At 45.5% G+C, this 26304-nt stretch overlaps 1 protein-coding gene and 1 non-coding gene across 3 annotated transcripts in view; one reads left to right on the forward strand and one right to left on the reverse strand.

Moving 5' to 3' along the window:
* The window catches only part of NOS1 (nitric oxide synthase 1), a 97759-nt gene that overhangs the window by 49006 nt on the left and 22449 nt on the right, over positions 1-26304 (reverse strand). For both annotated transcript variants that reach the window (XM_064272263.1, XM_023559459.2), the window contains exons 3-7: positions 9721-9849; positions 7962-8107; positions 5904-6066; positions 3580-3671; positions 392-533 (exon numbers count right to left, since the gene is read on the reverse strand). In XM_064272263.1, coding sequence (XP_064128333.1) covers positions 392-533; positions 3580-3671; positions 5904-6066; positions 7962-8107; positions 9721-9849 — 672 coding nt within the window. The remainder of the gene's footprint in view (positions 1-391; positions 534-3579; positions 3672-5903; positions 6067-7961; positions 8108-9720; positions 9850-26304) is intronic.
* On the forward strand, positions 18711-18781 carry TRNAG-UCC (transfer RNA glycine (anticodon UCC)). Its single transcript has one exon. It is a non-coding gene; the product is annotated as a tRNA-Gly (tRNA).

The raw sequence follows: 26304 nt of genomic DNA on the forward strand, positions 1-26304 counted from the left end.
TGGACCTGGTGGAAGAAGTGGGCTCTGGGCTGGGAGGTAGTGGATTTGGACAGTAGTCCTGGCTTTCCCCGGACTCATTTAGTAACCTTGGATAACTCACTTGGCCTCTGTGGGACACAGTCTACCCATCTGTAAAATGGGACAATACAATAGTTTCCCATCGCGAGGGTCAGGAGAAGTAATAGCACGAGAATGACCAAATGGCCAGCTGTAAAAGAACCCAAAGGAATGAGCCTGGGGAAGAGTAAGCTGTTCCTGCTGGCTACCTGGCTGACAGCCCTCTCCCCATCATGAGAACATTAAACTAAGAGAAGTCTGTGGATAAAGACAGATTGGGGGGATGAGAGCCCAGGTGGGGTTGGGAGTGAGGGTGGGGTCACCACGCTCGCACCTCTGTGAACTCCACGTTGGCTGGGTCCCCCAGGATGGAGCCATCAGGCTGCTTGTAGCCTGCATAGCGGATGAGCTGGGAGTTCCAGACCCTGAAGTCATGCTTGCCGTCTGTCCTCTGGGGAAATATGGTGATGGCAGACCTGTGGCAGAGAGAGGATGACACATGGAGTCAGGGTGGGACTTGTACTTTGGGGACATCCTGGAGAAAAGGCCACTCAGGCCAACAACTGCTTGAGGCACAGGATGGACTGCATCTGTGCTGAGGTCACCAGGGCTGGAAGAGCAGCTGTTGGAAGGGGGGTGACCTTGCCCCGTTCCTCTACCAGTATTCCTGATCTAAGACAGGGTGGAGGGTGGGATGCCCCATGCCAGATGCCAGCTCCCCAAAGGAAGGAGAATGCTTTTCTAGCTGGAGACTTAGACAATATCAATGTGAGCCATTCTTCCGGAGAATTCCTTTGCTGTAGGTGACCCCCAGGGAACAACACTGGCCCTGTTTCCCTTTATGAATGCACTGTAGATTCCCAGTTCCAGGCTTTCTCCTGCCTCCATCATTAACTCTTGTCCAGTCTGCCCACCATCTATACCATGCTGAAGTTTACAGACTTTCGATTCAAAAGAAAACAACTTCCCCATCAAAATTCCAACAGCCTTCTTTACAGAAATAGAAAAGCCCATCCTCAAATTTATGCAGAAGGGGGAAGGGACCCTGAACAGCTAAAGCAATCTTGAAGAAGAATAAGGTAGAAGGACTCAAATCTCCTGATTTCAAAACATAACTATAGAGCCGTAGTAATTAAATAGCCTGGTTGTTATTGTTGTTAGTTGTCATACTGGTATAATAATAGACATATAGGCCAATGGAATAGAATTGAGAGTCCAGAAATAAATCCATATATCTATGGTCAACTGATTTTCCAGAAGGGTGCTAAGTCCACTTAATGCGAGAAGAGTTTCTTCAATAAACGGTGCTGAGAATACTGATTTTCCAAATGCAGAAGAATGAGTCAGGACCCAAGCCTCACGCCATCCACAGAGATCAACTCAAGATAGATCAAGGACCTAAAATTATGAAATTCTTAGAAGAAAATCTAGGGATGAGGCTTTGGGACCTAGTTTTTTAACAAGGTATTATCAGAATCGACTCGACGGCACTGGGTTGGGTTTTATTATCAGATATGACAACAAAAGCACCAAAAGCAAAAGACAAAATAGATAAATGGAACCTCATAAAACTTCAGTACTTTTGATCATCAAAGGACTTTATCAAGGCAGTGAAGAGAGACCATTTACAGACTGGGACAAAATTTTCAGGAACCATATATCCAGTAAGGGTCTAATATCCAAAATATAAATAAAATTTCTACAACTTAACAACAAAAAGACTAAAAACCCAATCAAAAAATGGGCAGAGGAGTTGAACAGACATTTCACCAAAGAGGATATTCAAACGCCAACAAGCACATGAAAAGGCAACATCATTAGCCAATAGGGAGACACAACTCAAAAGTACAATGAGATACCTCCTCACCCCTCTAAGAATGGCACTGATTAAAAAAAAAGAGGGAAAACAGGTGTATCATTTAATACCAAAGGGGTGGTGCATCACACCCACGGGTCAGTCTAGAGCTGGGGCTTAAGGTGAAAAACACAGTCAAAAGTACTCTTGAAAATCTCTTCGCAAAGGCGCCATATTGGAGATGAACAGAGAGAGTCAAACAGCCAGTTCTCCCTCCGGCATTAAAACCCACTGCTGTTTCTTTGGTTGCGCACCAGATAAAATCGTGTTTGTATAATATATATACATTTTTAAAGGCATGTTTAGAAACACAAGAATCACACTTTGGGTGCAGGATCCAAGACTAACTGAGGAGCTGTAACACATTTACACCTCCATGATCTCACTGAACGGCTGTTCTCCTCGCCTCTCTTTCCCTCTTCCTCTCTCTCTCATTCTTCTAACTTGCTTTCCTCCTTCTCTTATGTATAGAGTCTTTCCATACAAGGTATACATTCTCCTATTGCTTTCTCATAGTTTTCAGACATAAGGTTTAAAAAATGTCTTAAAAGAATCAGCTAAATACTTTCTTTAATAAAAAATTTCACAAAGACCTCCGTGGAGGTGAACTAGTTGAAGTGTGTGGCAGGGGGTGGTGGGGGGGGGAGGGGGGCTGGGACCAAAAGACCCATCTGCCTGGCTTGTTGTCTGCAATGTCACTCCCCCACCCCCCCCAAATCGCCTCCTCGCATCACCATTTGAAAGCCACCTGAATAACCAAACACTCTTTGAGAGCCAAGACCTTGACTGGGTGGGTTTTTAGATGGTCTCTGGGGGTAATAAGGTCTTTTAGGAAAGAGACCTTAATACCAATTCTCCATCCAGGCCCTGGGCTTAGATTACAGGCCCCCTTCCTACTGACTCAGTCCACTGGCAACACTGTTTTCTTCTCAAGGAAGAGACAGATTCAAGAAGATCATTGCTTAATGCAAATAAGCCACATGGGGATGCACGCAGGATAGCCCAGGGACTTATGGGAATAACCCTGGAGTGGTCCTATGTGGTCCCGAGATGGGGCTGGTCCTCAGCAGCTGGGGACAGATGGTGGAACAGGAATGAGCAAGCAGGATTAACAAATGTAACGCCTGTCTGTGTGACCCAGCTGTTCCCCTCCTGTGCTCTGCTCCCAGCTGACAGTTGCCCAGGGTAGAAGCTACCAGTCCCCACTGATGCCTTCCTTCTGCCCTGCTCACTGGGGCTTTGTTCTTTGTATCAGGGCAAGAAGAGTCCTAGGTGTGGGGCTTGGCTTGGTGGAACCTGAAGGAGCAGTCCCTATAGGAGCAGGAAGGGAAACTGCCCTTTAAACTACGGAAGATGCTGAGGCAGCGCCAGGCAACCGAGCAGGAGGTGGTAAAGCAGGTCGCTCCTGGCATTGGGATTTTTCTGCTCCTATCCCCAAGAATCTGCGACATCCTTTCCTGCCCTCTGGGTGGCCGATATCAAAGAGTGGGTTACACATGATTTTTGTTTCAGTAGTTTTGCAAACCACCTGGGAGTCTGCTTCTCCCAGAAGAGATGGCACAGGAGGGGTGGACCAAGGATGCCAGAAGACCTCCACCATCTAGGTCCATCTCCCTGGGAGGGGTAGCATTTCCTTGGCAGGTAAGCCAAGTCCAGACCCAGCTCACCTGAGGTTCCCTTTGTTGGTGGCGTACTTGATGTGGTTGCAGATGTAGTTGTACATCCCGTGAGCCGTGGTGCAGTCTCGGGCATCAAATACCTGCAAGAGGTACATTGTGGCATTGAGTGCCTCCTTATTCCCTCCTGCTTCAGCCTTGACATTTTAGGGGAACTCAGAGCCCACACTAGCTGCTACCCCACTGGGGTAGTGAGCTTCTCATTACTGAGTCCTAGACTGGGCTTGATAATAGATATATTTATTTATACCTGTTATATATAGAGATATTTATAACTTACATAACTATACCCATAAATAATAGATACGTAGATATAGATATTTATGTCATATGTAATACAGCTATATAAGATAGATGGAGCCCTGGTAGTGCGGCGGCTAAGAGCTCGGCTGCTAACCCAAAGGCCAGCAGTTCGAATCTACCAGCTGCTCCTTGGAAACCCTATGGGGCAGTTCTACTCTGTCCTATAGGGTCACTATGAATTGGAATTGACTTGACGGCAATGGGTTTGGTTTTTTGTTTTTTTTAATATATAAGATAGGTCCTATCTCCATTGAGTCAATTCCGACTCATAGCGAAACTACAGGACAGAGTGGAACTCATAGGGGTTCCTAGGTTGTAATCTTTACGAGAACAGATTGCCAGGTCTTTTTTCCTTCAGAGCTGCTGGTGCATTTGAACCACTGACCTTTTGGTTAGCAGCCAAGCACTTAACCACAGCATCACCAAGGCTCCTGATAGATAGATAGACAGACAGACAGATAGATAAACCAAAAACCCGCTGCCGACGAGTTCATTTCGACTCAGCAATCCTATAAAACAGAGCAGAACTGCCCTATAGGGTGTCCAAAGAGCACCTGGTAGATTTGAACTGCTGACCTTTTGGTTAGTAGCTGTAGCTCTTAACCACTGTGCCACCAGGGTTTCCAGATAGATGTAAGTATATATACGTTTCTAGGCCAATTACCTCAGTCATTTAGACCAGGAAGCAGCCCTTAATAGTAGGCACAGAGTGTAAGTGTGTGTGGGAAGGTGATGGTGGGCAAAGGAGGGAATTTTAATGAGCCGATTACAGGGATTAGGTATTAAATCTAATAGCAAAACAAAACAGATAAAAAAAAGTCAAACAAAAAGCTCTGAACTTGATAATAATCTACTCACCACTTTAAGCTATTCCCCAGAAAAAAAACTGCATTAGGGGACGCAAAATCTAAAGCCTTTGAAGACTAGGTAGATAAAGTAAATTAGCAAAGAGAAGCGTGAGACAAAAGGGAGTGGTGGGGTCTGTGGTAAACTAGAGTGTATAAACCCTACTAGGAGATATTCATTTTTTTTTATTATTAACTTTTATTGAGCTTCAAGTGAATGTTTACAAATCAAGTCAGACTGTCACATATAAGTTTATATACACCTTACTCCGTTCTCCCACTTGCTCTCCCCCTAATGAGTCAGCCCTTCCAGTCTCTCCTTTCGTGACAATTTTGCCAGCTTCCAACTCTCTCTATCCTCCCATCCCCCCTCCAGACAGGAGATGCCAACACAGTCTCAAGTGTCCACCTGATATCATTAGCTCACTCTTCATCAGCATCTCTCTCCTACCCACTGTCCAGTCCCTTTCACGTCTGCTGAGTTGTCTTCGGGAATGGTTCCTGTCCTGGGCCAACAGAAGGTTTGGGGACCATGACCGCCGGGATTCCTCTAGTCTCAGTCAGACCATTAAGTATGGTCTTTTTGTGAGAATTTGGGGTCTGCATCTCACTGATCTCCTGCTCCCTCAGGGGTTCTCTGTTGTGCTCCCTGCCAGGGCAGTCATCGGTTGTAGCCGGGCACCATCTAGTTCTTCTGGTCTCAGGATGATGTAGGTCTCTAGTTCATGTGGCCCGATCTGCCTCTTGGGCTCTTAGTTATCGTGTGACCTTGGTGTTCTTCATTCTCCTTTAATCCAGGTGGGTTGAGACCAATTGAGGCATCTTAGATGGCTGCTTGTTGGCATTTAAGACCCCAGACGCCACATTTCAAAGTGGGATGCAGAATGTTTTCATAATAGAATTATTTTGCCGATTGACTTAGAAGTCCCCTTAAGCCATAGTCCCCAAACCGAGATATTCATTTTTAAAAAAGCACTGTATTAGATAAATAAGAGGGGACTATAGGTCAGATTTGGCTATGGTCCAAGAATTTGGGACCCCATGATCACCATCTGAGAGGTCATCAAGGCCACCAGGTGCCCTCGGTGGAAGCTGACCCTTTTTAAAGGCCCATCCTGCCCTCCCCCTCTGGAGGGCTCTTCACAGTGTGCGAACCTCACCGCCTACCTGCAGCTTGGACCACTGGATCCTGCCGACGCAGCGGGAGGCATTCCGCCAGGCGTGCTTGGCCCCGTAGATGAGCTCCGTGTCCTTGAGTTGGTAGGTGCTGGTGGTCTCAATCTCTTTGTTCACCTCTTCCAGCCTGTCCATGTGGGCTTTGGACCCAAATCTGAGTGAGGAGGGAAGGGACATGGGAGCATTACCCTCTCCCCTGAATTAGAAGTTGGTCGGAGGCTTACAGCCACAGAAAGTCCCGAGTTCATTTCTGGATACAAGAGTTTGAGCACGAAGCAGAGATTGCAAACTCAAATGTCCACAAAAGCCTGACAGTGTGTATATGACCAAACCAGCTCAGTGGGGACTGTGGCAAACAGCCAGCCCATGCCTTGTCCAAAGAGTATAGCAACAACTTTCCTCCAACCAGTTACTGCCTGATAGGATTGGGGGCCCAGAGTCACTAGATCTTTCAAGAGAAACTGGAAATCTGATTTTTAAAGGGAATTCTTCTAATTTTTTAAATAATTTGTTTTGATGTTGAGAACACAGCGGAACATACACTAATCCAACCCTTTCTATATGTACAATTCCGTGATATCAATTATATTCTTAGAGTTGTGCAACCATTCTCATCGTCCTTTTCTGAATTGTTCCTTCCCCATTACCATAAACTCACTGCCCCCTAAGGTCCCTGTCTAATCTTTTGAGTTGCTGTTGTCAATTCGATCCCATATAGATAGATCTTAAAAGAGCACAGCGCTCAAGACAGACATTCTTTACTGGTTAAGCTAAGCTATGGTTTAGAAAGCCTGGTGGTGTAGTGGTTAAGTGCTACTGCTGTTAGTCAAAAGGTCAGCAGTTCAAATCCACCAGGTGTTCCTTGGAAACCCTATGGGACAGTTCTACTCTGCCCTATAGGGTCACTATGAGTCAGAATTGATTCAACGGCAATGGGTTTGGGTTTTTTTTTTTTTTGGTATTGTTTGGTTTTAAGACTTGAGGGGATATTTTTGGTTTCAGGCTTAAAGATTATCTCAGGGCAATAGTTCCAGGAGTTAGAATTCTTCTAATTTTTAAACAATGATAATGAATTCAATTTTAGAAAGTTAAAAAAGTAATATGAAAAATTTCAGGCTTCCAGAAAAGTACGTTGTTGTTGCTAGGTGCTGTTGAGTCGATTTTTGACTCATAGTGACCCCTTGTGACAGAGCGAAACTGCCTTATAGGGTTTCCTAGGCTGTTTACAGGAGCAGATTGCCAGGTCTTTCTCCTGTGGAATCACTGGGTGGATTCAAATTCTGTATGTTTTAAACATTTATATAATTGGTGCTATACTGAATGTGTCCTTCTACAACTTGCCCTTTCTTTCTTTTGTTCAAGGTTATTGGTGAGCTTCAACTTCATGAACATACAGAGCTCTAATCCATTCATTTTTACAGCTATATAGTATTCCACAGAAGTCCCTGGGTGGTGCAAATGGTTAACGTGCTCAGCTGCTAACCAAAAGGTTGGAAGTTTGAGTCCACCTGGAGGCACCTCGGAAGAAAGGCCTGCTGGTCTACTTTTGAAAAACCAGCCACTGAAAACCCTATGGAGCACAGGTCTACTGTGACACACATGGGGCTGTCATGAGTCAAGGTTGGCTGGATGACAACTGGTAATAGTATTTCCTTACACAGAACATACCACAAATTATTTATACATTCTGCTGTTGATGGAGTTGAAGTGGTTTCTTTAATTTTAATTTTATCCTATTATAAACAATGCTACAGTGACTATTGGTATACAGGCTGTCTTGTGAATATGTACGAGAGTCCCTCTAGGGTACATACCTAGGTGTGGAACTGCTTGAAATATTTCAAACTTTAAGCAACAATTTGTAGGCCAAAGAAAACATATTGTGGGCCAGATTTGGCCCCTGGGTCACCAGTTTTCAACCTCTGGCATTAATGGGCAGAAGCCCTGTGTTGAGGCCTTCGTTTGATTGTCTACAAAGTTGGAGCTCAAGTCTTTGTCCCCAGCACTTGATAACTTCCCCCAGGCTCCTCAGAGTCAACTTGAACTTGCCTTTTAATTGACGAGTAGTACTGATCAATAAACTCTTTGGCGAGAGGGAAGAGCTGTTCTTTCGTGCGGACTTCTTCGGGCTTTCGTATTTGCTGAGAAGGGAGCATGATAGAGCCCATACAGATGTGCTCAGAGCATCCCGATTCCTAGAAGGAAAATGGTGCCTGGTTATCGCTTGGCGTTACCGAATGGCATGTATCAGGCTGTGAAACTGGATTCTGACCAGGGCTTCCAACCAGTTCATTTCCACCCCAGATAATAGTGAATCAGAATCTACATTTTAACAAGATGCCCAGGTGATTCTTACGTATAAGAAAATTTGAGAACCAGGGCTCTACTAGTGATTCTCAGAATTCGACCCTAATCAGCAGCTTTAGCATTCCCTGGGAACTCGTTAGAAATGCAAATTCTCCGCAGGGGGTTCGAACCAGAACAAACTGGTGTGAAGCCCTGATTCTGACATTCATGGTGAAATTTGCCTGGTCCTTAATTCCCAAATGGAGCTTCTCAACTACCGGCTTCCAGTCATTGTTAGACATGGTCATCGGTCCTAATAAGGAACAATAAGCTGTGTCTTAAGGTTTTGAAAGTGTTGGCTTAACTTGGGAGAACAGGGAATTTCTGATTGGCATTCCCTGGCATCAGAATCATTGGCACTGAATTTCAGAATATTTTTTGAGTGAACCTTGATAAAGAATGAGCTACTTCGGTGACTACAGGAGTTCTTTTTAACACATCAAAAAAAAATTTTTTTTTTTTTATGGGTAGACTGATGGAAAAAATGGCCCCAGTTCTTCCCCTTCTTGTATTCACATCTTTTGCAATGTGACTTTACAGCCCTTTCCATCAAGACATAGAGCCTATCATCCACTCTTTGAATCTGAGCTGGCTTTGGCCAATTGAATATGGCGAAAGTAGCACTGTGCCAGTTCCAAGCCCAGGCCTCAAAAGGTCTTGCATGCTTCTGCTCATTCTCTTAGGACCCTGCAACCACGATGTGAACAAGCCCCAGCTAGCTTCTTGGAAGATAAACGATCACATGAAACAGCGTTGAGTACTCCCAGCCAGAGCCATCCAAGACCAGCTAGCCTTTAGCTGATCCTTCAGATACATGAGTAAGCCCAGCTGAGAAGAACTGAGTCTGATCCAAAGCAGGAGAACCACCCAACAACTGGTAGAATTTGAAAAATAATAAATTTTTAAAAATAATAACAGTGGTAGTTTTAAGCCACTAAGTTTTGGGGCATTTTGTTACACTGCAATAGCTAACTGATACATTCTTCCAAGAGGCCCGCTTTCAACAAAAATTTGAGGCAACAGGTTGACTTAATGACTGTTAAACATATGATACAAAAACTTAAAGGACACACTGTGGAAGCAAGAAAGGGCGTATTCAATACTCCATCAGTGGTCAGACAGAGACAAATAGAATATATTCTGAGTCAGTAACCTCTCCTTAGGTTCTTTTGGGTACAAAGTACACAAATAAAAAAACATTTGCATAAGTGAATGAATCTCCACCAGCATTTCTCAACTGGGTAATTCTTCTCCCAGAGGACTTTTGGTAGTATCTGGAGGCATTTTTGGTTGTCACAACTCGGGGGAGGGGGTAACAGGCAGTTAGTGGGTGGAGACCAGGGGTGCTGCTAAACATCCTACAATGCCCAGGAAACCCCTCTACAACAAGGAATTCCGCTGCCCCAAATGTGGACAGCGCTGAGGTTGAGGAAGCCTGGTCTAGCCCTGCTGGGATACTTACCAAGGTGCTCTTAAGGTGGAGGGTGTCAGTGAGAACCACGTCAGTCTCCCAGTTCTTGACCTTGAGGAAGCGGGGGCACTTGGAGGGGCTGCCATTCTTTGTGGGGGACTGTTTTTCTGAGGCCGGGGGCTGCAGGAGAGAATGCAGATGGGGCATTAGGCAAGGTCTTGAGGGGACCGTGCAATTTCTCCACAAGGGACTGGGAGACGCCTTGCTCTTCCTGGAATCTGCCGGAGTCACCCACTGCCTGAGTACAGAGAAGAATGTCATCCTCCCTGGTTGCACACGTGCATGCAAGGTGGCCGGGATCCTGGTCTGTCCACCTATGCAGAAAGAGGCACAGTGGAAGGTTCTGTTCTGGGGAGAGTGGACCGAACTAAAACGGTGGTCTATCTAGCACAGGGTCTGGCACATCGTAGGTGCTCAATGAATATTATTTTGTTGGATGAATAATGGCTGAAAGGGCACCGTCAGCCTCTCTGAATGCTACCAGCCCTCAGGGCCATGGAACTAAACCTGGGACTATGCCAGGTTACCTGGATTTCTGGGTCTTCCTACTATAGCCCAAACTCACCATTTCTGGCAAATATAATGGAAAACAGAAAGGTATGAGCTGGAAAGTCTTGAAGCATAGTCTATTTCCCCCAATTTTCAGGTTTCCGCCTCTCCCATATGCCAAGCCTGTTCCTGCCTCAGGGCCTTTGCATCTACTGTTGCTTCTGTTTTTAACATCTTCGGTCCCCGTTTGTCTTCACCTCTGTAAACGAACTGCCCAGTAGGTGAGGTGGGGTAAGTCCCATGTTGGCCAGTGTTGACTGATCTGTGTTAGACCTCACTGATAAGGATCCCATTCTGTCTTGCATGTTCCTGAGTAGCTGTCCTTCTGCCTGGTGTGCAGTGTGTCCACGCAGCAGACAAGCAGAGGCAGCGGGCATGCCCTGACATGATAGCCAAGCAAGGGACGTGGGAAGACAAACCAATGTTGAGTGACTCTCAGGCCCAGGAGTAGAGTAGTAGGCAGTAAGCTTGAAACAGGACATTCATTCATTCAACAAATATTTATTGAGCACCTGCAATGTACTAGGCACTGTTAGGTACTGGGGATATAACAGTGAACAATACAGACAGGGTCCATGGCCTCCTGGAGAATTCTTGAGAAAGAAGTAGAGACAAGTAATAAGTAAACTAATACATGAAAAATATGATCTGAGGTTGTGATAAGAATATAAATAGGGGTAGGCATTGGTGATGGAGTGGAGGGGAGAAGGGCAAGTGCAAAGGCCCTGGGGTAGGGAAGAGCTTGTTAAATTTCAAAGATCAGCAAGGAGGCCAATGTGGCTAGAGAGTAGGAGGAGGGAGAATGCCAGGAGATAAAGTCAGAAAGGAGGCAGAGCCAAAATTGCATCAGCTTGGAGGCATCCAGGCTCGTGAGGCAGCCATAAATATGGTTAAGTGAGCTAAGTCCAGGACAGAAATCACAAGAACTCTGAGGGTCTAATACTAAAAGCTAACATTCCATGAGCACTTACTGCGTGCAAACAACAACTTTATCACCCCCATTTTACAGATGAGGAAATTGAGGCACAGAGAGGTTAACTAAAGTTGTTCGAGATTACAGAACTAAAAAGCTGGAGTTGGGAGTCAAATACAGGCAGTCTGGCTCCTGAACCATGCCCTTGACTTCTTGGCTATTCTGCATCCTGTCCATTAAAAATAACTCACTCATTCATTTACTCATTCATTGAACACGTGATTGTTGCATATGTGCCAGCCAAGGGGGCAAGGGGCAGGGCTACAGTAACAAGCCAGATAGATGTGATCTCTGTTCTCGTGGGGTTCACAATCCAGCGACGGGGTGGGGGGGTTGACAATTAAATGAGCCATTGTGACCAAGTACGACGGATGCCATAACGTGGGGTGTTAGTGTATAGAGAGAACTATGAGAGTACATCGAAGAGGCACCTAACCCAGAGCATTGGAGTTCTAAGTCAAGACCTGAAGGATGAGCAGGTGTTGACCAAGCAAAGAAGAGGGAGCAAGGTCTTGCAGGCAGAAAGCACGGCTCGTACAAAAGTCTAGTGGTGAGAGACATGTCATAGCCACCTCGGGGTCCAGTGGAATAGGAGCTCTGTGTGCTGAAGTCTCCATGTTGCCATGCTAGAGCCTGGGGAACAGGAGGCAAGTGAAGGCACGCCATGGTTAAAGACAGCTCTGGGAGAGGGCTCTACTGGAGAACAGATAGAAGATGCTACGACTCATGTTCTTCCCCACCTCCCTGTCTGTGGCCAAATCCGGTCATCCCCAGTGGTTCCCATCTCAGATCTGGGTCCTACCATCCATTTGCCTAAGCCACAGGTGGGAGCTGTCCTGGACGTCATCCTGCCCTCACCTCCAAATCCAATCTGTCACCAACTCCCATTGATTTTAACCTTCCCACTCCTCTTCTCTCTACTGGCCTTCACCCATTCTAAGCCATCATCATCTCTCACTTGGATAATTGCAATCACCTCCTATATGTTGTTGTTGTTAGCAGCTAATGAGTTAGACCCCAACTCGTGGTGATCCTGTGCACCATGGACAAAAATGCTGCCCATTTCTGCACCAGCCCCATGACCAGTTGCAAATTAGACCATTGTGAACGATAAGGTTTTCATTGGCTGATTTTTGGAAGTATATTGCCAGGCCTTTCTTCCTAGTCTGTCAGTCTAGAAGCGCCACTGAAACCTGTTCAGCATCATAGCAACATGTAAGCCTTCATTGACAGACGTACGCATAAGGCGCATTGGCTGGGAATTGAACCCGGGTCTCCCTCGTGGAAGGCAAGAATTCTACCACTGAACCACGAATGCTCCCTCTTTTCTAAATTTCCTAAATAAGCTATTACTTATTACTATTAATATTAGAGTGAAACCCATGGGCCGAAACTCAAAGGGACTGCCTTGTTTTTCTGGGTCTTGCAAGTTTTCTGCCTTTCACAGGGTTTAGTCTTGCCACTTTTCTATCACTCTCTATTGTTGTTGTTGTTCGGTGTCTCCAAGACAGTCCTGACTAATAGCAAACCTACGTACAACAGAAGGAAATACTGCCCGGTCCTGCGCCATCCTCACAGTCATTGCTATGCTTGAGCCCATCATTGCAGCCACTGTGTCAATCCATCTCCTTGAGAGGAGTCTTCTATTTTGCGGACCCTCTACTTTTTAAAAAAATTTTTTTTTTTTTTTCTACTTTACCAAGCATGATGTCCAGGGACTGGTCCCTCCTAATAACATGCCCAAAGTACATGAGATGAAGTCTCCCCATCTTCCCTTCTAAGGAACATTGTGGCTGTACTTCTTCCAAGGCAGATTTGTTCGTTCTTCTGGCAGTCCATGATATACTCAATATTCTTCACCAGCACCATAATTCAAAGGCGTCAGCTCTTCAGTCTCCCTTATGCTGTCCAGCTTTTGCATGCAGAAGGCGTGACTGAAAATACCATGGCTTGGGTCAGGCACACCATAGTTCTCAAGGGGACATCTTTGCTTTTTAAAACTTTAAAGAGGTCTTTTGCAACAAATATGCCCAATGTAATACATTATTCAATTTTTTGACTGCTCCTTTCATGGGTGCTGATTATAGATCCAAGTAAAATGAAATCCTTGACAACTTCAATCTTTTCTCTGTTTATCACGATATTGCTTGCTGGTCCAGTTGTGAGGATTTTTGTTTTATGTTGAGGTGTAATCCATGCTGAAGGTTGTAGTCTTTGATCTTCATCAGTAAGTGTTTCAAGTCCTCTTTGCTCTCACCAAGCAAGCTGCTGTCATCTGCACACTGAAAGTTGTTAATGAGTGGTTGTTAATGAGTCTTCCTCCAATTCTGATGCTACGTTCTTCTTCATATAGTCTGGCTTCTCAGATTATCTGCTCAGCATACAGATTGAATAAGTATGGTGAAAGGATTACAACCCTGACGCACACCCTTCCTGATTGTAAACCATGCAGTATCCATCCCCTTGTTCTGTTCCAACAACTGCCTCTTGAAGTTCAGCTTCAACTTGAACTTGCATGTGAGCAATTGATGGTCTGTTCTGCAGTCAGCCCCAGCCTTGTTCTCACTGATGATGTTGAGATTTTCCATCATCTCTTTTCAGAGATGTAGTTGATTTGATTCCTGTGTATTCCATCCAGTGGGATCCATGTGTATAGTCGCTATTTATGTTGTTGGAAAAAAGTATTTGCAATGAATAAGTCATTGGTCTTGCAAAATTCTGTCATGCAATTCCCGTTGTTTTTATCACCAAGGCCATATTTTCCAACTACCGATCCTCCCTCTTTGTTTCCAACTTTTGCATTCCAATCACCAGTAATTATCAGTGTATCCTGATTGCATGCTTTGATCAACTTCAGCCTGCAGAAGTTGGTGAAAATCTTCAATTTCTTCATCTTTGGTATTAGCGGTTGTTTCTTAAATTTGAACAATACAGGCAGTCCCCAGGTTACAAAGGAGTTTCGTTCTTGAATCTGTCTTTAAGTTGAATTTGTATGTAAATCAGAACGGTTAGGTATGGTTTGCATCTAACATCAGTTAGTTAAATGTCTTAGTATACAGTGTTCCTTTCTATGCATAAAAAACATTAAAGAAACACTTCCAGACACACTAAAACTTCTTTAACACACAGTAAATACAGTAATAACAATAATGTTTTGACATGCATCACAAAGTAGCCCCCATTTGTTATTACAAACCATAGTATGTACCTCGAATTCTTAATATAATAGGACTTATGGGGATTGATTCATAACTACAGAAGGTACCTAAGTTGGACGTTTGTAACCCAAGGACTGCCTGTAGTCATACTAACTGGTCTTCCTTGTAAGAGTATGACATTACCCTATCACTGACAGCACTGTGTTTCAGGATACATGTTGGAATATTCTTTTTGACAATGAATGTGACACTGTTCTTTTTAATTTGTCATTCCCGGTATAGTAGACCATATGATTGTCTGATTCAAAATGGCCAATACCAGGTCCATTTCAGCTCACTAATGCCTAGGATATCGATCTTCAAGCATTCCATTTCATTCTTGACAACTTCCAATTTTCCTAGAATCATGCTTCTTACATTCCATGTTCTGATTATGAATGGATATTTGCAGCTCTTTCTCCTCATTTTGAGTCATGCCACATCAGCAAATGACGGTCCCAAAAGCCTTCCACCATCGACATCATTAAGGTCGACTCTACTTTGAGGAGGCAGTGCTTCCCAGTCGTATTTTGAGTGCCTTCCAACCTGAGGGGCTCATCTTCCGGCACTATGTCAGACAGTGTTTAGCTGCTATCTGTAAGGCTTTCACTGGCCACTTTCTCTCTCTCTCTCTCTTTTTTTAATTGTGCTTTAAGTGAAAGTTTACAGCTCAAGTTAGTTTCTCATATAAAAATTTACATACACATTGTTATGTGGCCCCAGTTGCTCTCTCTATAATGTGGCAGAACACTGCTTCTTTCCATCACGGATTTCCTGTGTCCATCCAACCCACTCCTGCCCCTTCCTGCCTTCTCATCTCGCCTCCGGACAGGAGCTACCCATTTAGTTTCATGTATTTACTTGAACCAAGAAGCACCCTCCTTCATGAATATCATTTTATGTCTTATAGGCCAGTCTAATCTTTGAAGAGTTGGCTTCAGGTATAGTTTTCTCTGGCTTCCCAGAGGGTTTGGGAACCAGGTCTTCCGGGGTTCCTCCAGTCTTAGACCAGTAAGTCTAGTCTTTTTACTAGAATTTGAGTTCTGCGCCCCACTTTTTTCCTGCTCCATCAGGGACTCTCTGTTGTGTTCCCTGTCAAGGCAGTCATTGGTGTAGCTGGGCACCATCTAGTTCTTCTGGTCTCAGGCTGATGGAGTCTCTGGTTTATGTGGCCCTTTCTGTCTCTTGGGCTAATATTTTCCTTGACTCTTTGGTGCTCTTCATTCTCCTTTGCTCCAGGTGTGTTGGGACCAATTGATACATCTTAGATGGCTGCTCGCTAGCTTTTAAGACCCCAGACGGCATTCACCAAAGCGGAATGAAGAACATTTTCTTAATAAACTTTGTTATGTTACTGGCCACTTTTTTCAGAAGTAGATTGCCAGATCCTTCTTTCCAGTCTGTCTTAGTCTGGAAGCTCCACTGAAACCTACCCACCATGGGTGACCCTGCTGGAATTTGAAATACCAGTGGCATAGCTTCCAGCATCACAGTAACACACAAGCCACCACAGTACGACAAACTGACAGATGAACGGTAGATCGCTCTGTTTAGTGGAAATTGAGATTTCCTTCTGACGGGTTTCCACCTTATACAGGTTCAGGCTTTCAGAGGTTTTACTGTAATGTTATCACGGTGACCTCTAATCTAGTATAACTCCCAGTACTGGTAGAACTACTACTGCTACAAGTATTATTATCATAATGGGCAGCATTAGGCGAAGGGTCTGGAAGCATTCTTTCCTCCATTCCCCAAATTCCCTAACTGTACTTTCTACCCTGCTGAACTCTAAGCTCTTCTACTTATTCCTCCGTAGGAAGCCACATACAAATAACCTCACTGCCTTTGAAGGCCTGGCTACAAATCCTGGAAACGTCTTCTGGATTCTGTCCTCACTGCTGTCTCCTCCAGCAAACATGCAGTGATGGAAGGCACGTCTGGGCAAGCCTTTTCAGTGACGGATTACTCTAACGGTGCCGATATCCTGCATCCTTGAGAAAAGAAATTCTATGTTGCCAATGTGAAAGGCAGCCCAGCCACCCTCCCGCAATACCGAGCTTCACTCTGTCAGCTCAGAAACTCTCTCGAACACCAGAACACTCAGGAAGGATCACAGACAAGGTGTTGGCGCTGAGGTTGGGCTCGGGACCCAGGTTGAGAATGGGTGGGCAGAGTGTAATATGGCATCAGAGGAGGTGTGGGGTGTGGCTGGTGGGTGGGAAGCCCACCGACTTCACAGCCAGGGAGCCAAAGGAGCAAACTAACAGGCCTAATAACAGAGCCCATCTGTTGAGGTTCCAGATGTATGCAGGGCGATTGTAAAGAGTCCAGTAACTGGCTGCCCTTGCTGAGCGGGGCCTCCCTGTGTCCTGGCTTCACTGGATTGCACACTTGAAACCAGACGTTAGCAGGCCTCTGGCAGGGCTGTTGTACTTGGGGCTTTGATGTTTTAATTAGCCGGCCGTAATATTAGATGACTCAGGAGGGGACGATTGGGGAGATTAATATAGCAGTCAGGGGCCCCGTAGGCAGGATGCAAATGACTTTTCTGAGTGGCGACCACAGGGCTTGTGCTAAATATGCAGATTAGTGGCCCTTGTGAAGTTCTTAGGTAGGGACAGGGCACGAATGGGTTTTGGGCTCTGGTTATGTGTAGGATGGGTTGTAGGTGTGATATGGAACAATGGAAGACCTCTTCAGGTGGCTTGCTAGCCCTGGGCTCTGTGGGAGGGCTCCCTGCAATGCCTGTTCCTAAATTTGAAAAGGAGGCGCTGAGCTTGTGCACATTTCAAGGGCGTTGCCAATCCCTCTTCATTTAGGGAGCCTGCAGAGGCCCTGGGGACATGCGAGGAAATGGTCTTGCCACCCAGGCATAAGAGGAGGCAGTGAGGGGAGGTCATGGCTTCCCAAGGCCCCAACCAAAAACACTGCTTTGTAGGATCCTTGAGGCTCTGATGCCTCTCTTTTTTCCTTCCTTCAACAACTATACATTCAGTACCTACTATGCAGAGTTACTGGGGGGGCAAACAGTTAACAAGTTCAGCTGCTAATCAAAACACTGGAAGCCCAAGTCTGCCAGATGTGCCTCAGAAGAAAGGCCTGGCAAGCTACTTCCATAAAATCAGCCAATGAAAACCCTATGGAGCACAGTTCTCCTTTGACACACATGGGGTTGCCAAAAGTCGGAGTCAACTCAATGGCAACCTGTTTACTGGGCCTACTATGTGCCAGGGACTTATGTTCTAGGCAAGTTAGACAGAGTCCCGCTCACATGAGACAATTTGGAAAAGCCTCTTACAGCCGCTTGCTTTAAAGCAGGGGTCAGCAAACTGCGGCCCAGGGGCCGAATCTGGCTTGCTGCGTGTTTTGATATGGCCCATGAACTAACAACAGTTTGTACATTTTTAAAGTATTGAATAAAAAGCAAAAGAAGAATATTTCTTGATACATGAAAATTATGTGAAATTCAAATTTCAGTGTCCATAAATAAAGTTTGATTGGAGCACAGCCACACTCATTGATATATTGTTTATGGCTGCTTTTTTCACTACAGCAGCAGGGCTGGGATAGTTGCGGTGGAGATGAAGACTTCTTGGTCCTCAGGGCTGAAAATATTTACTCTCTGGCCGTTTACGGTAAAACTTTGCAGACTCCTGCTCGAAAGGATTGAATTCCAGGGTCTCAGGTGTTTGCTCAAATATCACCACATCAGAAATCTTTCCTGAGCATTCTTTAATAAAAGAGTGCCCCACTCGCTATTCTCTGGCCCCTTTCTTCCCTCACCATTTTTCTTCATAGCACTTATCCCTGCCTGCAGTTTGTGTGTGTGTACACGTGGGACCTGGTGGCACAGTGGTTAAGTGTTTGGCTGCTAGTCAAAAGGTTGGCAGTTTGAATCCACCAGCCACTCCTTGGAAACCCTATGGGGCAATTTTACTCTGTCCTATAGGGTTGCTATGAGTTGGAATTGACCCGATGGCAATGGGTATGTATATATCTCCATCTCTATAGAAAGGAGCCCTGGTGATGCGGTGGTTAAGTGCTCTGCTCCTAGCCGAAAGGTTGACAGTTTGAACCCACCAACTGCTCCCTGGGAGAAAGATGTGGTAGTCTGCTTCCATAAAGATTACAGCCTTGGAAACCCTACTGAGCAGTTCTACCCTGTCTTATAAGGTCGCTCACTATGAGCCAGCATCGACTTGACAGCAGTGGGTTTGGTATATCATAAAGATTTAAATATCTATGCATATATTTAAGGGTAGGCATTGGTGGTTCAGTGGTAGAATTCTCACCTTCCATGTGGGAGACCTGGGTTCAATTCCCAGTCAATACACCTCATATGCAACTACCACCCGTCTGTCAATGGAGGCTTGTGTGTTGCTATGATGCTGAACAGGTTTCAGCAGAATTTCCAGGCTAAGACAACTAGGAAGAAAGGCCTGGTGATCTACTTCCAAAAAAACAGCCAATGAAAATACCACGGATCAGAATGGTCCAATCATGAGGATGGAGCAGGACCGGGCAACGTTTCATTCTGTTGTACGTGGGGTTGCCATGAATCAGAGCCAACTTGACAGCAACTAACAACATACCTATGTAGCCATAGATATAGCTTCCTGCCTGCCCATGTTTCACTTCGCTCTCTCCCCAGCTCCTAGAGCAGAGCTCAGCACACAGTATGTGCTCAGTAAAGATTAGAGGTTTACATTAATGTCAAGACTGTGGAGTCCCTTAAACGCCAAGGAGTTTGGTCTTGATTTAGCAGAGAATGGAGAACCCCTGAACCTGCTTATCAGGGATCTCGTTTTAGGAAGCCTTGCTTTAGGAAATCCACGGCTGCAAGGACCTGAGGAGGGAAAGGGTAAAGGCAGAGAGCCCCAGGAGCAAGCTGTTGAAAGAATGCAGGAGAGAAGCAAGGAGGGTCTGAAATACAGCTGCTGCAGGACAGGAAGCGTGAAGAAGGAGATCAGGGTGTCAGAAGTGGAACTGAGAGCCTTGGGGGTGTGAACAGATCGGGGGGAAAAGGAGAAGTCAACTTTGACTCGGAAGCTTCTGGCCTGGGTAGCTGGGAGGACGGTGAGCCTTTTAGCAGAAGCTGGGACGTGAGGAACAGCAGGGTTGGGCAGGTGGAGGTGGGAGGTTTTTCTAGCACCAGAAACAGAGGCTGTCACAGTCGGAGGCCTCTCAGTGAAGCCAGGAGAGCAAGGGAGGGAAGGAGGTATCTATGAGACAAGCATACATATTAGGAGCTAAGGCCCAACCCTGCATGTATCACATAGTGTCATATTCTCGCACTTTTGGAGCTAGTGACTTGCCCTGCTTGGCTTGTCCTACAATGAGGCAACATGCTGGGCTGAGCCAGGCACTGGGGCATCCACACCAAGGGACAGATGCCGCACACTATGCCCTTCACTGGGTGGGTACTACCTCTTCAGGGCAGCAAGCGTAACCCAGTTACGAGTTATGGCACCTCAGGGTCCAGGACCACAGACCCACAAACCAGCAAGTATGCAAACATCCATGCAATGGAAAAGCTGCTACTTATAAAACTTAACCAGCCCCTCCTCAGTGTTGGGATTGTAAAACGGTACAGCCGCTGTGGAAAACTGTTTGGTGCCTCCTTGGAAAGCTAAACATAGAATTATCATACATAGGACTCGGCAAGTCCACTCGTAGGTATATACCCCAAAGATCTGAAAGCAGGGATGTCAACAAATATGTGGACACTAATGTTCATGGCAGCGCTATTCACAATAGCCGAAAGGTGGAAGCAATCCAAGTGTCCATCAATGAACAGATAAACAAAATGTGGTGTATCCATACAATGGAGTATTATTCAGCTACAGGGATAAATGAAGTCCTGGTACATGCCACGATATGGATGAATCTTGAAAACATTATACTGAGTGAAATAAGTCAGTTATAAAAGGACAAATATTGTATGATCCCAGTGGCATAATTGTTAAGAGCTACGGCTGCTAACCAAAAGTTTAGCAGTCTGAATTCACCAGGCGCTCCTTGGAAACCCTATGGGGCAGTTCTACTCTGTCCTTTAGGGTTGCTATGAGTTGGAATCGACTCGATGGCAATGGGTTTGATTTAGGCAAATGTATAGAGGTCAAAGTTCATAAGTGATTACCAGGGTTGAGTGGGAGGGGAATAGGTGGAGTCATCTCTTAGGGAACACAGAGTTTCTGCTAAGGGTAATAGAAAAATCTGGGAACGCATGGGGGATGATTGCATAATATGGTGAACGTAATTAATACCACTGAATTTTACATGTAAAAATGTGGATATGGGAAATATTTTGTTGTATGTTTTTACCTCACACACACACAAAACTTAAGCGGCTGTTTTTAGTCCACTGCAGTATAATTTCCTGGTAGTATATTCAAGGAGTACCTGGGTGGTGCGAATGGTTAAGCGCTGGACTGCCAACTGAAAGGTTGGCAGTTCAAACTCACCCAGACACATCTTGGAAATAAAGCTTGGTGATCTGGTTCTGAAAGGTCACAGCTTTGAGAACCCTGCGGAGCAGTTCTACTCTGCACACACGGGGTCGTCATGAGTCGGAATCCACTACATGGCAACCACCATCAGCACCACCACCGAGTGTATTCGAAGCATTATTTCTAATATGATTTGTTCTTTACCATAATTCCACAGGAGCTTGAAGTGGTTCATTCTTCTCCTTTCTCCCCCTGATGAAATAGTCCTTGTTCCATATCTGCAGAGGAAGATTGTGGCAAGGGATGCTCGGGAGTTAGACCTATCGTGGGATGGGAGTGGGGGGCCAGAGGACCACTGGAGGATAAACCAAAAAAAAAAAAAAAAAAAAACAAGCCCATTGCCACCGAGTCAGTTCTGATTCATAGCGACCCTATAAGACAGAGTAGAACTGCCACAGAGGGTTTCCAAGGAGCAGCTGGTGGATTAGAACTACCGATCTTTTGGTTAGCAGCTGAGCTCTTAACCACTGCACCACCAGGGCTCCCACTGGAGGATAAGGGGCCTTAAAGTTAGACTGGTGATGTTTCCGGAAATGAGTTTTTATGCACAGTCACAGTGATGTCACAGAACAAGCTAGAAGATGTTACCAGACGACTTGAAACACGGCTCCATCATCAGACCAGGTTTGACAAGTGCACTATGGATCAATTCAAACAAGGATTTAATTTAAATAGCTATTTAATAAATGATAAATTAAAATAAATCTTGTAATTATCTTGAGACCTACCCCCATTATATTGCATTGTGTTTGTGTGTGTGTGTTTGTTAAAAGTATCAACTTGGTAAATATAAATATTTAAAATGCATAACAAGTTTTATAGTTATGTTTTAGCCTTTCTGCCTCAGAGGACTTGAAGTACTTACTAATGAAGATCAAAGATCCCAGCCTTTGGTATGGATTACACTTCAACATAAAGAAAATGAAAATCCTCACAACTGGGCCAATAAGTAACATCATGATAAATGGAGAAAAGATTGAGGTTGTCTTGTCAAGAATTTCATTTTACTTGGATCCACAATCAACACCCATGGAAGCAGCAGCCAAGAAATCAAAAGACGCATTGCACTGGGCAAATCTGCTGCAAAAGACCACTTTAAAGTGTCGACAAGCAAAGATGTCACCTTGAGGACCAAGGTTTGCCTGACCCAAGATGGTGTTTTCAATTGCCTCATAAGCATGTGAAAGCTGGACAATGAATAAGGAAGACCGAAGAAGAATTGACGCCTTTGCATTGTGGTGTTGGCGAAGAATATCGAATATACCACACACTGCCAAAAGAACAAACAAGTCTGTCTTGGAAGAAGTACAACCAGAATGCTCATTAGAAACAACGATGGCGAGACTATGTCTCACATACTTTGGACATGTTATCAGGAGGGACTGGTCCCTGGAGAAGGACATCGTACTTAGTAGAGGTCAGCGAAAAATAGGAAGACCCTCAATGAGATGGATTGACACAGTGGCTGCAACAATGGGCTCGAGCATAACAATGATTGTGAGGATGGCACAGGACTGGGCGGTGTTTTGTTATGTTGTGCATGGGGTCGCTATGAGTCAGAACCAACTCGACAGCACCTAACAAGGTCAGAAAATGGAAGTGGGTTGGGTCTCTCTGGACCTCTGAGAATCTCTGTTTGGAAGGGGTTCCGGCAACTGAAATCATTTGCAAAGAGAGGAGGAAAAATGACTTTGCCCCAACATGGCCTCTAAGGGGAAAGAATCTGAATACTGGGTGAGAAATGCAATGAATGAAGCAGGGAGAGTGGTGTCCCTGAGTCCTCAAACAGAATGTCATTGCTCCCTTCAGACAGCAGTCGGGACAGCCTACATTGAATATGTTCTTGTTAGGTGCCATCAAGTTGGTTCTGGCTCATAGTGACCTCACGTACAACAGAAGGAAACACTGCCCGGTCCAGCGCCATCCTCACAATCGTTGTTATGTTTGAGCCCGTTGTTGCAGCCACTGTGTCAGTCCATCTCATTGAGGGTCTTCCTCTTTTTCGCTGATCCTCTGCTTTACCAAGCATGATGTCCTTCTCCAAGGACTGGTCCCTCCTGATAACATGACCAAAGTACACGAGATAAAGCACTGAATATACTATTAAAAATAAACAGCATAATATGTGGAAATTCTGGCCAGGCTGAACCCACACACCCATCAGTTCAGGCCCCTTCCTGGCTCTGACCCCCAAGGGCAGCAGGAGTTGGAAGACCCATCTCTTGGCTAAGTGACCTATATAGACCTGAGGTCACTGAGCAGGCAATAAATTAGGTAGAGGGAAGTGAAACGCCAGCAAGGTTTGCTCAATAGAAATTCCCAGGGAGTATCTTTCTTGAGGGGTCTTTGCTCCCTTCTTGTGAGTACTTTGGGAACGTGTAACCCAAGAAAGTGGCGGGGTTGGGGGGGGAGCTGAAGATACTTTAGGGAAAATCCAACCTGGGTATCTAACTCTGGACATGAGGTGGATCAAGGGAAAGCCATTGAGTAGTTGGGGGCAAAAATGAGTTTAATAGCAGCTTATGGCTAGGAATTTGGGGCACCCTCCCACAGAGAGAAATTAACCTCAAAACATTGGAGGTTGCCCACATGCTTAGAGACAGAGAGGCTTAGGGAAGGAAATAATCAACAGACACCCCGAGATGGTGGCCAGAATGGAGCCAAGAGAGCCTGCTAAGCCCAACTAGGTGGGCCCTCTGGGTGACTTCTGGGGGCACTTCTGTGAAACCCCAAATATTACAGCAGGATCACTGCTATGTGTGTGTGTGGAACTTATCTTGGGAGTAGAGTTTCCAGAGGTTGAAGCAAGTATCTGGTGAGATGATGGCTAGGCTGTGAACTGCTCAAAGGCAGTGATCAGGTTCAATTTCATTTCATTTTAAGTAACATTTAGTAAATGCCTATTTGGGGCCTGATCTGGGCTGGGCCATTGGACATACACTGGCTCATTGAATCCTCACACTAATCCATTCTTCAGAGGAGGAAATAGAGGCTTCGAGAGGTGAGGTGACCAAAACCAGTTGAGTTGGTTGATTCTGACTCATGGAGCCCCCCAGGTGTGTCAGAATAGAACTGTGCTCCACAGGGTTTTCAATGGCTGGTTTTTTGGAAGTTGGTCTGAGGCACCTGTGGGGAGATTCAAACCTCTAACCTTTCGGTTAGCAGCTGAGCATATTAAAAGTTTGCAGCTTCCAGGGACTCAAGAGGTGAAGTGACTATCTCCAAATTACCAAGTTAACGAGCAATAGAGCTGAGCTTGGAATCTAGGCCTCTAAGTTCCTGCCTTTCCACTCCAGGCCCCACTGCTCTTCCCTCTGTGTGTTCCTATGGCCTGGAATGCACGAGGTGTAAATAACACTTGATACACTGATTCAAATGACTGACGAGGGTGACGATGTAGTTATAAAAGGAGAGAGATGCAGTTTTGTCACCAAAACCAAGTGGGTGGTTACTCTCCCTTTCTGGGCCACAAGGGTCTCATCTGTAATATGGGGACAGTGCTTCTTGCCTTATCTGCCTCACAGGGTTGCCGCGTGCTTAAATCAATATAATAATTCGAAAAATAATGGCAACAGTAATAATAAACATTTATTGAACACTTATTCTACGCCAAGCCCTATAAAGAATGGGCTCTGGGACTCCATGGCCTGGGTTCAAATCCCATTTCTACCACTTGCTGGTTGTGTGACCTTCATCAAGCTGCTGAACACTCTGGGCCTCAGTTTGCACATCTGAAAAATGGGAACAACGATAGTACTACTTTGGGTCGGGCTGGGGATTAAATGCGACTGTGGACCTAGAATGTCTGGCACACTGCCTGGGATTGCTCAATGAATACTAGCTATTATTGTTAATATTAACGTTAATATTAGCTATTGCAAGTTGAAGGAGCACCAGTAGTGCAGTGGTTAAGCTCTTGGTTGCTAACCAAAAGGTCAGCGGTTCGAACCCCCAGCTGCTCTGAAGAAGAACCATGTGGCAGTCTGCTTCTGTAAAGATTATAGCCCTGGAAACCCTAGGGGGGCAGTTCCACCCTGTCCTATAAGGTGGCTATGAGTCGGAATTGACTCGGCAGCAACAGATTTTTTCGATTATTATTAAAAAAAAAAAAACAGATTTGGAATTCCTGGGTTGTGCAAATGGTTAAGCACTTGGCTATTAACTGAAAGGTTGGTGGTTCGAATCTACCCAGAGGTGCCTTGGAAGAAAGACTGGACAATCTACTTCCAAAAGGTCACAGCCATGGAACACCCTGTGTACCACAGTCCTACTCTGCCACACACGGAGTCATCAGGAGTAATAATTGACTAGACGGCAGCTGTTTTCACTTATTTGTTTTTTTAAATTATGGGTGAAGTGGCATTGGTAGAATTCTCACCTCCCATGTGGGAAATCCAGATTCAAATTCCCAGCCAACGCACTTCCTATCTGTCAGTCGGGGCTTGTGTGTTGTGATGATGCTGAGCAGGTTTTAGCAGCGCTTCCAGACCAAGACAGAGTAGGAAGAGAGGGCTGGCAATCTACTTCCAAAAATCAGCCAGTGAAAACGCTGTGGTTCAAAACAGTATGATCTGCAGCCAATCATGGGAATGAGTGAGGTCACCAGGAGGTGGGGGCCGACTGGACGGCAGCAAACAACAACAACACTATTGGCTGAGGTCATTATTTCACACAGGATCTCTTTTCACCCTCCCCACAACCCTATGAGTCTATTAGCCCCTATTAAGAAACAGAAGCTCAGCACAGATACTAATTAGTTGCTTGACCAAGGTCACCAGCCAAGAGAGACCCAAACCTGGTCTGAGCCCAGAGCTGAGCTCCTGGCCCCAATATTACGTTCAACTGCACCCAGGAGTTAAAATAGTCACACACCTGCATGGTGGTATTGCTATCAGGGTTATTGTTATTTTTGTCCTGACATCATTAACATGGAACGAGCCAGGCTGACTTAGTAGGCTTCCCTGGCAGGCTGGGCTAATGCTCAGGGCAGTGCCTATACAGCTTTGCCTTCATTCAGACCACACCCATCCAGCTGCCCCCCTCTTAGTGCCAGCTGGCCAGTTGGTGTGTGCTGGGGTAGAGAGGGGCCTTGGTGACCTTTGATTTTCTGCAGATTGGGGCAGAAATAGCCCACAAGCCTGTCACCCACTCCCTACTTGCTCCTAATTTGGAGCTTTCCAGAGAAGCTGGGGTGCTGCTGACACACCTGGAAAGACAGAAAAGCTTCTCAACAGATTTTGACATTTTGAAAGCAGCCAGCAAGCCCTGTGTCCCCAGGGGTGAGGAAATGCCAGGTTCCTGATGAGACGGTGGGCACGGGGAGGGGGGTTTCGATATAACAGTCATC

The sequence above is a fragment of the Loxodonta africana genome, chromosome 19, assembly GCF_030014295.1.
Source record: "Loxodonta africana isolate mLoxAfr1 chromosome 19, mLoxAfr1.hap2, whole genome shotgun sequence".
Lineage (NCBI taxonomy): Eukaryota > Metazoa > Chordata > Mammalia > Proboscidea > Elephantidae > Loxodonta > Loxodonta africana.